Raw genomic sequence first — 12,218 nt, 5'->3', positions numbered from 1 at the left:
AGAGCCCCGGGACCCCGCGCTAGCGCCCCCGCCTCGGGCCCACACACGCGCCCGCCCGCCTAGAGAAGGCGCCCCCGCCCCGCCCCCTCGCTGACGCGCGCCCAGCCGGGCCAATCAGAGCTCGCGGCGCTGCGCCCCACGCGCCGGCCCCCCCACCCCCAGCTTAAGAAAGGGCGCGCGGACCCGGTCGGACCAGAGCGCTACGCGGAGCGGAGACAGCGGGCTGTGTGAGGCAGGCAGTTCCGTTAGCTCCCGCGCACCAGCTGCCCTCGAGCGGCGCGCCCGGCCTCAGCCCGCAGCGGAGGCGCCTCCGCCGCGCGCCCCGACGGCGCCCGCCCGCCGGCTGATGCTGGAGTGAGCGCTGCGGCTACGGGATGCTGGCGCTGCTGGCCGCCGGCGTGGCGCTCGCCGTGGCCGCCGGCGCCCAAGACGGCCCGGCGCCCGGCAGCCGCTTCGTGTGCACGGCGCTGCCCCCGGAGGCGGCGCGCGCCGGCTGCCCGTTGCCCGCGATGCCCATGCAGGGCGGCGCGCTGAGCCCCGAGGAGGAGCTGCGGGCCGCGGTGCTGCAGCTGCGCGAGACCGTCGTGCAGCAGAAGGAGACGCTGGGCGCGCAGCGCGAGGCCATCCGCGAGCTCACGGGCAAGCTGGCGCGCTGCGAGGGGCTGGCGGGCGGCAAGGCGCAGGGCCCGGCAGCCACAGGCAAGGACACTATGGGCGATCTGCCGCGGGACCCCGGCCACGTCGTGGAGCAGCTCAGCCGGTCGCTGCAGACCCTCAAGGACCGCCTGGAGAGCCTCGAGGTAGCGGAGCGCGGGGCTGGGTGGGGGGTGTTCCTGAGGGGTGGGAAGGATCCGAGGGCGCGAGGCGGTGGTGGGGCGCGTGGTTCTGCCCGCCAGACAGTGCGGGACACAGCAAGCTGGGCTTGGGGTCGGAGGAGGGGGTTGGTTCTCTGTCGGGTTCGCGAACTTACCTGCGGGGCTCGCGTCCCCCACCCCGCCACCCCCCCACTCCCCGCTTTTTGCCGGAAGGAAAGGGTTAACCGCCCCCCCCCACCCCGCGCTCCGCACCGGGACTGCCCGCCTTGTGGCCAGTCACTTCCCGGGATCCGGTGGAGCGGACCCGGACGGCCTCTTCTCTCTTGTAAATGTCCGAGACCCCCGGGGCCGCACGCGCTCGCAGAGGCTGTGCCGGGTGACTTGCGGCTGCCGAGTGCGGTCAGCTGTCCCGGGCGTCCCGTGTTTCCTTTTATAAATCAGGCCGGGCTGGACCAGAGCGGGCGGAGGAGACCCCAGGGTCGCGGCGGGGAGGCGAGCGCGGGCGGGTCCCGGGCTACACGCCGGTTGGCGCCTCGGAGGAAACCTGGTTTTAACTTCAAAGATGCTCTGTCCGCGAATTGCGCCCGTTCTAAGGTGCCCTTCCAGGCTGTTTTGGGGGAAGGGACCTTCTTACGTTTCTCTCTTGGAAGGTGTATGCAGTTTGGAACTTTGCGAGAGAAATCCTCATTTAACTTCCATCTTTCCTTTTGAACCCTATTTAAAAAGTGTAGAACGTTTCTGTTAAAAACGTTTACCAGAATGCTCATTAGCAGAACTAGGTTTCAATTACAGGTGGTAATTATTGCAAAATTATTTGAGGATTTCCTGTGGCATGATGGCTAAATACAGTATTTCCAGCATCTGTATATCTCTTGACTCGGTATGATTAATAGCAGCTAACATTTCTAGTTTACTAAATATATATCAGGCGTATTATCTAATTTTAACCCTTCCAACAGTCTTTTGAGGCAGATCCTCTTAGCTGCATTTTACAATTTGGAATGCTTAGAAAGGGGGTACATAGCTTGCCAAGGATTCATGGCTAGCCAGTGGCAGACTGCCTCCAGAGCCAGCATGATGGTAGAGGAGGAGAAGGCATAGGAAATGAGGATTTAGTAACAGCATTCAAAGCAAAAATTCCTGGAATTCAGAACTGTCACATTTTAGGTCTCTCATTTTCCAGTAACATCTCTGCAAGCATAATTATTCACCTTTGTGCCATATTGGGACTTGGGGGCTGTTTCCACTTCTAGATGAAGGCTCATCTGCTTTGAGTACCATTTGGTTAACTTTTTTTTTTTTTTTAATCTTCACTGTGTTGTGGTTTTTACCCAAGGATGGTAGATAGTGATTAAAATTTTGAGTTTTAGCAAGACATGGAAAATAGCTTTCTGAGAGAGGAAAATGAAATTCGTAAGTTTCAAAGATTGCAGCACGGTAATTCTTGTTTGACTTTGAAATCCTTTCCATACAAAAAAGAAAAAAGCGTCAGTGAAGTGCCCCCCTTCGTGCCATTGGCACGATTTAATACTCCTGTTTTGGAAGCTTCTCCCTGTGTGGTTGGGCTTTTAGAGCTACATTTCACAATTTCTCTTTAAATGGCCTTAATACTTCTCCCTCATATGTCCCTCTCCCTATCTAAAAGCACCAGCTCCGAGTGAATGTGTCCAATGCAATGCTGCCCAGCGACTTTCGAGAGGTGCTCCAGCGGCGACTGGGGGAGCTGGAGAGGCAGCTGCTGCGCAAGGTGGCAGAGCTGGAGGACGAGAAGTCCCTGCTCCACAATGAGACCTCTGCTCACAGGCAGAAGACAGAGAATGCCCTGAATGCTCTGCTGCAGAGGGTGACTGAGCTGGAGCGAGGTGAGTTCTTGACTAGCTTCTCTGTCGCCCTCTGGCTGACGTCCCTCTCAGCCCCCCACCCCCACCCCGTTGTCTTGGTGTTTGGCTGCAGTGTAAGGGAAGCCGGGCTCAGTAAGGCAGAGCAGGCAGAGGGGGGCTGGCCCCACAGCCACCCATTTACAGACAGGCCACTAGGGCCCTTGAGAGAGTCATGACCCCTGCTTGCTGACTGTTAGCACCGGCCTCTGCTCCTGTTTGCTGGGGTTGGCTCTGAGGCTGCTCTTGGGTCATCTCTGAATCTACCTGTCCTACGTGCAAAAAACCACAGCATTCTCTACCATCCCAGCAGGTCTCTGCTTTCTCTTCTCTGTTTCTCAAATGAAGTGTTGCTTTTTCAACTTGAGGCATCTCCCGTGGTGCACAGGGGTGTAGGGTTTCTGCCTGACAGTTGCCCAGCTTGACGGCCTTGTTGATACATCTTCTGACCTGGTGGAGACTGAAGGGGCCTATTGCTGCTGGGAGTGGCCTGCTTTCCATCCCAGGCAGTGACCCCCAGGGTGTCTGCAGTGACTGACCCTACATGGAGATAACTCGCAGCTGTTTGAGCAAACAGTAGTAGCGTGATTGAGGATGGTCCTCTCAGGAATTAGCCCCCCCTTCCCCCGCCCCCTGTTATCCGTGGGAAAGCCAGTGCCCTCAGGACCAGCGTGGACAAACAACCCAACCCTGTCCTCCTACCATGTGGACATTTCAGTCACTTCCTAACCAGACCTTCAGAGGATTCTCTTTCTCTCCTCTGCTCACACTGGGGTGCGTGAGTTTCTCCCATGGGGCAGAGGAAGGGAAGGGATTGAGGGCCCTATGTAATTCAGGCTGCATTATCAACCCCCAAACTGCCTGGTGGCCTGGGAGTGAAGTGTAAGTTTGTTGGTAGTGGATATGAAATTGTAATCTTCTCAGATGCACCAGCCTGACAAAGGCAGTTTCTCATTACTCGATTTCATGAACTGACAGGAGAAGGTTCAGCTGTGCCTTTAGTGACTCTGGCAAGGGAGGGCCAGATGATCAAGGGGATGGTGTGTCTGTTCCATTTTATTACAGCAGCTCCCCAGAAGTCACAGGTCTCCTTCATCACTTTCCTGCTTTCTTTCTTCCTTATACTTCTCAGAAAGGGATGGGTGACTTGCCTGTTAGACTTGGATTCTTGAGTTTCTGAAAGAATGTCCTCTCTGCCTCACCTCTGCCAGGTGACCTCAGAAAACTCCGTAGGTCTCAAGAGCCTTCCCTAAAGGCAGAGCAGCTGCGGCTGCAGCCTTTCTTGCCGACAGGAGGACAGAAAGGCAGCATCAGGTCCAAGGTGAGGGTGGCTTGCCTTCCCTTTCCCCAGCCTCACCCACAGTGAAACCTGGCAACATGCAGGTACACCAAAGTCACTTAGTATCTTGAAGGGGGTAGCTGTAGAACAAAAAGAGAGCTCCGCCAGAGACCTTGCTGGCTGTATACCTTGCCTGGCTCAGTGGCTCAATTGCTACAAGGATGTAGGTTAATAGAAGCCTGCCGTGTTAGTGTATGCTGAGCACATCACCCCTGTGAGAGAAGACTTGACTTATACCCATTACACAGATGAGAAAAATGCCCTGAACTTTCGGCCAGAGGTGTATCATTTGGGGAGAGGGGACTGAGTGGGACTGTGTCACTGGCTGGTAAGCAGCAGCGGCAACATGGCTTTGACCACCCGGCAGCTGGCACTGTATGACTATCCCTCCCATCCCCAGTCAGATTGCAGCATCCACACTCTTGATACCTAGGTTTTATGGGAAGCCCTCAGAACTCATCTGGCACAGAAAGGAGGTTCATGTTCTAGCTAGCACTGAGCTCTACAGAGCAGGGCCCTTGATTGGCCTTATTGTAGAGCCCCCAGGACCGGTTACTGACCCACCACGAGAACTCTAGAATCCTTCTGTATGCTCCCCCCAGCTCTGGAATGAATCTTTGAGGAAAGTGATCATCTGCCAAAAAATTTATCTTCTGAGTTTTTATCTGTCCTATTTGTGATGAGAATAAAGGAATATATAAACTCCCAGCCCCTAAATAAACAAAGAGTGGAAAATACATTCTGTTCCTCAAAATATCCTGCTGAGCTCAGAGGAGATGGACCTCAAGCATATGCAAAGTAGAGGGCTTTGGGGACTCTGGCCCTCAGTCCATCAGCTCCTGCCCATTATGGGCCTGTTCAGAGCCAGACACCAGGCTGTGACTTCCACATTTCTGTGTCTTCCGTAACCCTTGCAACCACTTGTGTGAGGTAGGTATTAGTTATAGATGAGGGACTGAGTCAGAGAACCAAGTGATTTGTGCATTCACGGGTCCAGCAGGTTGCAGAGCTGGGGTTGAACTTGGTGGTGACCCCAGAAGACAAGATGCCCAGAGGCTGCAGCCTGGAGTGGCGTGTGGGCTCCAGCCCCACTGGGTCGGAGGCTCCTGAGAGCCCAGAGGTGAGAATCCGATGCTCCATGCAGAGGCTTGCGCTGCCTGAGCCCACACATGCTCGTTTTCTCTGTCGTGGAATCTGCTCGTCTGCAGGAGCCTCCAGGTTCTGGGCCAGCCGGCCAGGGACAGCCCACCTTGGAGTTGAAGTAAACGTTGCCACTGAGAAGACAGAATCTGTCTTTCTTTGGCCCCAGCTGCCCCCCATTTTCACTTGTCTGCCACCTGCAGCCTCTGATTTATCGGTCAGGCCTTTTAATGCCTTAATTGGTTTTAACGAAGTTTCCTTTAAACCTCCAAGCTGTTTGATATAAATAAGAGGGCACCAGCTTTCCGGGTGTGGGCCCCTCCTCTGCCCCTTGGCTCTCCCAGGTCTAATTAAACCTATCTGTTGTCACCTAGCTAACGATATTACCGACACTGAGCCTTATTAAATCAGCAGGCCTGCCCACCTGCAAGGATAGAAGCCATTTCTCTTTATTAGCTAATCATGCCTTCGTGAAGAACACGGCCATTTGCAGATTAAGAACTAGTGGCTGCACGTAGTTGAGAGAGGGACTTCTGCTTCCTACTCTGTCCTTCATTAGCTGTGTGACCTGGGTTTAAGTCCCCTCACTTCTCCAAACCTCGGTGCCTCAACTGCACAATCCACAGAATTGGGGGTGGGGTTTCCTAGTCTCAGTTTTGCTTCGCCTGTGCGTGGCCTGGCCCCCCTCGGCTTCCCCACATGACCAAGCCTTCCCAGCCCTTGCTAGGTATTCAGTGACTCGCAGACTGGGAGCTCAGGATGGACCAGACAAGAGTCCACAAGCAGCAGATTCAAGTAAACAGTACCCATAAAGCCCAGAGGCTAGCCTTTCTCTGCTGCCTGTTCCAGAGGTTGAAAGGGTGATGCTGGGCCATGTTGCTTTTCTTTGCAGGTCTTCCTTGGGTGGGGGTGAACCACGGCACCAAAGGTCTTCTCTCACATGTTCCTGACTACGAAAGCAAATGACACTGAGGGATCGCAGTGCAGAAAGGCTCATCTGTTGTGGCCTCTGTTCCATAGAAGGGACTGATTCATGCACTCACATGAGGCACAGGCGGTCTGGTTCCATTGGTTCTGGGTCCAGAGAGCCTGCCTGTTTCTCATGGTGATGGAGTCCCTCCGGCCCCTTGTGGATGCCTAGTAAATACTTGTTGAATGAGCGAAGGGTGTTTAGGCTCCTTTGCCAGAAGCATCCAGTCCCCAGCTGAGAGGGAAGCTGCTGCCATGACCACTCACAGAACTGGGTTGTACCCAGCAAACTTCGGCATCTGTGATAACTCGAGACGGGGACTTGCCTTCTGTGTGTTTATTTTTATTGCTAATTTGGAGCTTAAGTCAGAACTACTAGAGATTACTTAGACCCAGTTAAGCGTACTCGTGGCTTTCAAAGATTTTGGAAGCACCATTTACATGAGGACAGTCAGGGGCTTCTCTTCAGTCCCAGGCGGGCCCCAAGGCCTCAAGACTCTGGCTATGGGTGCTCACCTCAGCGGGGAGGGGCACCTCTGTACTTCTCTGTCTCTGACGGGCTCCAAACCGCAGGAAATGGTCAACAGACACAATCTTCTCTTGAAGAAGAAAAGGTAAATCATGAGCAAAGTGGTTCATGTGAGGGATTTAGTCCAAAAAGCCACTTCTGAGTTAAGCTGTAGTGTCCAGGCGCCCATGTGGACTCCTTTGCTTGGGGGGCAGTGATTCTTCAGGGTGAGAAGTGACAGGGACTTATTGGCTTGACGATTGTCTATCTATCAAGTGTCCAGGTCCCTGTTAAGGACTTTCTGCCTCTAAGCCCAACCCCGCCCTTGCTCAAGGAACTAAAGGGGCTAGGATTTTAAGGAAAGAGCTGAAGAAGGGTTTTCTGGCTTAATTTAACTAGAAAATTAAATTCAACTTGTCCTTATCCGCTTCTTCAAGCTCTCAAGAGCAAAACTCTTGTTTACTTCTGGGCTGCTAGCACTCTGAACCGTGGCTCCCAGGTAGCAGGTGCTCTGTTGCTTGAAGGGCCAACCTGGGGGAAGTTGGGGTCCAGGTGAGCCGTGGCTCTGGGCTGCACTGGCGGGGAGTAGGCTAACACACCATGGCCTCTTCTCCACCCCCCAGGCAACAGTGCGTTCAAGTCTCCCGACGCGTTCAAAGTGTCCCTCCCCCTGCGCACAAACTACCTGTATGGCAAGATCAAGAAAACACTGCCTGAACTGTACGCCTTCACCATCTGCCTGTGGCTGCGATCCAGCGCCTTGCCGGGCATCGGCACACCGTTCTCTTACGCGGTGCCCGGGCAGGCCAACGAGATCGTGCTGATAGAGTGGGGCAACAACCCCATTGAGCTGCTCATCAACGACAAGGTGAGGCCTGCTTGGATGCCACCCGCCCCCATCATGGCAGCAATGGTCAGCCTGTGTGGCTTCTGACAGCTGGCTGCGGGGCTGTCCTCCTCACAGTGGGGACAGCTCTGCACCAACTCAGTCCCGCTCTGGTGACCCAGCTGGCTGGGTAGGGGGCAGGGGCAGGCAGCCATGGCTGGTGGAGATCCAAGCTGTGAGTCTGGCCTAGAAGCAGTGCAGGGTCCAGGCCAGGTGCTGTGGGAGGAATAGAGCTGGGGTCTCTTGGGCCATCCTGAATGGTCACAGGCCCTTGGACCAATCACTCAGGGCTACTCCCCGGGACCATACTGATTAGGGGAAGGGGTCTGTGTGTGTCTCTCTGTGTAGGAAATTTTTTCAGTGTATCTTTTTGGGGTGGTCTACTGAGGTACAAGTTACAGTAAAACTTATAGTTTTTAGTGAACAGTCCTACCAGCTTTGAAAATGCATGCACTTGTGTGATTACCACAATTAAAATATGGAAATGTTTCATTTCTCCCCTCTTCCCCCCCCACCAAATCTCATTCCCCTTTGTGGTCAGCTCCTACCCCCTACCCCAGCCCATGACAACCACTGATCTGTCCTCTATCTCTGTAGCCTTCCTTTTCCAGAGTAAATATCCTTTTTTAATAGACTGGCTGGTTTCAGCATTCAGAAGCGTGGTCTTCTCAAGACCTCTGCTCTGGGCATCTGCAGGACCTCCAGGAGCCCCACTTAAACTTCCATTCTGAAGTCAGACTCAGCATAGCCAAAGAAAATGTGTCCTGACGTCCTTGCTGGAGCTGAGCGTTGGAATGGCTGCTCCAGCTCCCTGCTGCCTCTGCCCTGGCCCCTTCCTCTGACGTTACTGAACCATCTTGGGTGGAGTTGAAGTGGGAGATGCCGTGGAATCTCCTCACTGGGCTCCTCCTAGTGGTGACCATGTCCCTGAGCCAGGGATTAATTGTTCTAAATAACACCCTTGGACACAGCAGGGCCAGAACCTTGTTTTCCTCTTGGGTTAGGTGGCACATAAACAGCCAATTCCTGGGAGGAAGCAGCGGGTTGCTAGGATACCAGCAGTAACAACAGGATGGCACCTGGTTGGGCTGGGCTATAGTGCTCACGGGACTGCGCGCAGACGATGTGGGTCAGAAGTGCCCTTCCTCCGGTTCCATATGGGGGTCCCTGTGTGCACCCCCAGTACACACTCCCACGTAATTGTAGGCCTTTTTTTTTTTTTAACTGCACAGGAGTACACACACACACACACACACACACTCCACAAGCGTCATGATAGATAGTCGTGAGCCTCTGTCTAGAGTGTAGACACCTGTTCTGTTTTCCAAAGAGGCTGGCCCAGTAGGACCCTGACTTCCCTTCAGGCCCTCTGGCAGGAGGCATTCAGACTCAGCACAGCAGGGAGGGGGGCTTGTCCTTCACCTCACATCTGTTCAGTCTGGACAGCATCCTGGACCCTCAGCAGAACTCGGACCAGAGGTGTCCCCTTGAAAGCTGGGCCACCCTGGGGTCAGAGGCTTGTACCCAGGTTACCTGCCCCTTTCCTTTTAGGTATCTGTGTCACACAGTGTCCCCTCCCCAAGGCTTCCTGAAGGGCGGAGTTGCCCATGTCACCCAAAAAGCAGAGAAGGGGAGACCAGCAGGGACCCTGCATGATGGGAGCAGTAGGACCTCCAGTCCGTCTGCAGGTCAGACTTCTGGAAACCCTGAGGGGGTGCCTCACCTGCACGTTGCTGTCCACAGGTTGCACAGCTGCCCCTGTTTGTCAGTGACGGCAAGTGGCACCATATCTGTATCACCTGGACGACACGGGACGGCATGTGGGAAGCTTTCCAGGATGGGGAGAAACTCGGCACTGGGGAGAACCTAGCCCCCTGGCACCCCATCAAGCCAGGGGGTGTGCTGATCCTCGGGCAGGAACAGGTGAGTGCAGGGGTGCAAGATGGGAGCACGCTGCCAGCCGAGCGGCACAAGGCTACACTTGAAGGTTGCCCCTGGGCCCCCTGGCCAGCTGTCTGCCTGCCAGACCCAGCCACTGAGATGTGACAGTGCCCCGTGCTGTCTATGGCCTGAGGCTGGTGTGGTGGGTTCAGAAAGATTCCAAAATGGAGTCCAACCCAGGTGAACAGGAGTGTCCCTGGGGTCATGCTGTCATGGAGTGACTTCAGGTTCTTTCCAGGCGTTAAGCCACTGCCAGGCACAGCATCGATTCAGGATGCCAAGGACTGATATGACATCTTCCAGGAGCTGCTGGCTCAGTGTTTTAGGGGACTCAGGGCATGTCTGTGGGTGCTCAGCACCCTGGGGGAGATGGGGGTGGGAAGGTGATTTCAGAAGCTGCCCTCAAGAAACTCACCCGGTGGGAGAAGGGAAATGTACATTGCTTGTCTGCTCCTGGGCAGGTAAGAGTTGATGTTTCAGCCTGTGCTTGAGGTTTGCTGAGGGCCCATCCTTCCCCTCACTTCCCTGGGAGAGGCTGGGAGTCTGGAGACCGGGAGCTAGTGCTAGCTTTGGGAATTTGGACAAAATGTCTTTCCACTCTAGCCTGGGGCACCGTGTCGTGGAGCCCCAGGATGTGAAGGAGTCAGGGGTCCTGAGGTGTAGCCAGAGTTGGAGGGAGTTGGGAAAATGCCCCAGTCTCTCCCCATCTCCCTCCCACAGTGGCATCCCTTCCCAGAGGCCATTCACTGTCCAGGAGAATTAGCAGACCTGTCCACTTTTTGAACCTGCACTGATGGGGTTCTGTTCCCCCCTCCCCAGGACACCGTTGGGGGCAGGTTCGATGCCACGCAGGCATTCGTGGGGGAGCTCAGCCAGTTCAACATATGGGACCGCGTCCTCCGTGCACAAGAAATTATCAACATTGCCAACTGCTCCACGAACATGCCCGGCAACATCATACCCTGGGTGGACAACAACGTCGATGTGTTTGGAGGGGCTTCTAAGTGGCCTGTGGAGACCTGTGAGGAACGTCTCCTTGACTTGTAGCTGCCTCCGGCTCTGTCTAGGCCAGGGCTGGGCTGTTCCTGTCAGAAGTGCAAGGCCACCTCCTCCCCCAGTTAAACTGTGTACAAAGCCCCTGCCAGAATGGGCCGGGGCCCCCAAAGCTCATTCCCAGGGAATCTCGAAGGCCGAGGTTCTGTAGCGGCCCTTGTCACTGGATTCTTTGTTCCTTACCAAGATTATGTTGTTTTGAGGGGGGAGTTAGCCCTGAACTTGCAGGTGGGGAGATCTCTGACTTCCTGCTGGGGGTGGGGGGCTGAAGGCCCTTGAGGCTCCTTGCAGAGCCCCTGTCATTGCTAGCACACCGCAGCCTTGTCCGCCCTCTTGGATGCTCGATGTCTCGTGTTCCCTTTCTGTCTGTCTCCTTCAAAGGCTGTGTGGCCCTCCTGCTGGAAAATCTGTGTCCCTTGTGTATAGAGTATACCCTGCTGTCCCTTGAGCACGTGGCAAAGCAGCCCCCGCCGCCCACAGAAGGGCCGTTCTCTTAGTGTTCTTTACTAGGCTGTGAGGAACTCTTCAGCTCAAGGAGTGGCGCAGGCGGCCTGGACCACGCCCTGCCTTCTCCAAGATGGAGGGGGCGTCTGGGCCTCCAGAGGGGGCTGGGAGCAGGAACACAGAAGGGAGTTCTGGAGAAGGGCTGTGGCAGCTGTCCCTCCCCCTCTGTCACCTCTCCCTCAGACCGATGCTTTGATGGAATCATCGCTGGGAATGGCTTCTTTGAAAAGCCTCTTTTCTCCACCGGTGCCAAAAGTTCAGCTGCAGCTTCCCCAACCATTCGGTATGGTCAGGGGGGATTTATTTTTTCCCAACAGAGAAGAACAGCCATTAGCAGCCTTCCATTTTTAATGTCTCGCCCCACTGTGAGGAATGTGCTAGTTTTAATTCATGTCGATTCCTGTAAGCATTTGACTGTCTCAAGTATTTCCCCCAGAACTTTTTCAGGAAATGGGAGTCATTTGGCTGACATTTGCTTCGTAACTCCAGGTTGCTTAATTTATTGGACAGCGGTAGTAATTTATTTTAAGGACAAAGTGATGAAGTGGGGAAATTTATAAAGCTAAATATTATATATTTTATTTTTCATACATGTTTGAAGTGCAAATATGTGGAAATTCCATTTGTAGGACCAAGTTGACATGCCCATCCTAACATTGTATGCTACAAGAACTCTTCTGATGATGGAATTTTGATTAAAGTGCACTGGAAGATGCCTCCGTATCTGTTTGCTCCATGTTTGGGGCTGAGGGTAGGGGGTGGGGCTTTGCCACAGTCCTTAGGTCTGGGGCCCGTGTCTGGCGGACCCGGGGCACTGATGTGCTTGGAGGGAGAGGGGCGTGGTGCAGGGCTGAGCCCTTCCCTCCTCAATGCCAGGCCCGGACTTCGGATGTCCCACAAGCTCTGGCCAGCCTCCTGGTCTTCAGCCGGCCCCTGTCTTCTCAACCAGGAATCAAACTTACCTCGATGACCCTCACCTCCCTATCCCAGACCTGACACCTGTTGGCCACCTACTTTGTATTCTACATACATCTCATTCACTCCTCCTAACAAGCCCCTGAAAGTGAATCCCGATTTATAGGTGAATGCTTGGAACAATTAAACAGTGACTTGGATCACATGGCTAGTTAAAGGCAGAGCTGGGGTCAAATTGGCCTATGGCTCTGGAGGCCCTGCCCCTGTTGTG

General features: G+C 54.6%; 1 protein-coding gene across 1 annotated transcript; it reads left to right on the top strand.

The window, feature by feature from the left end:
• Positions 1-374: 374 nt before the first annotated feature.
• On the top strand, positions 375-11,753 carry NPTX2 (neuronal pentraxin 2; the record flags this gene model as incomplete). Its single annotated transcript, XM_080831072.1, has 5 exons — positions 375-800; positions 2,461-2,677; positions 7,272-7,516; positions 9,278-9,457; positions 10,295-11,753. 5 exons carry the CDS (start codon positions 375-377, stop codon positions 10,520-10,522), a joined length of 1,296 nt encoding a protein of 431 aa, XP_080687198.1. The 3' UTR covers positions 10,523-11,753.
• Between the last annotated feature and the right edge of the window lie 465 nt (positions 11,754-12,218).

This window comes from Martes martes (genome assembly GCF_963455335.1).
Source record: "Martes martes genome assembly, chromosome: 18".
NCBI classification, from domain to species: Eukaryota; Metazoa; Chordata; class Mammalia; order Carnivora; family Mustelidae; genus Martes; species Martes martes.
The sequence above is the reverse complement of the archived record's forward strand: the minus strand, read 5'-3'. Positions and strand labels throughout refer to the sequence as shown.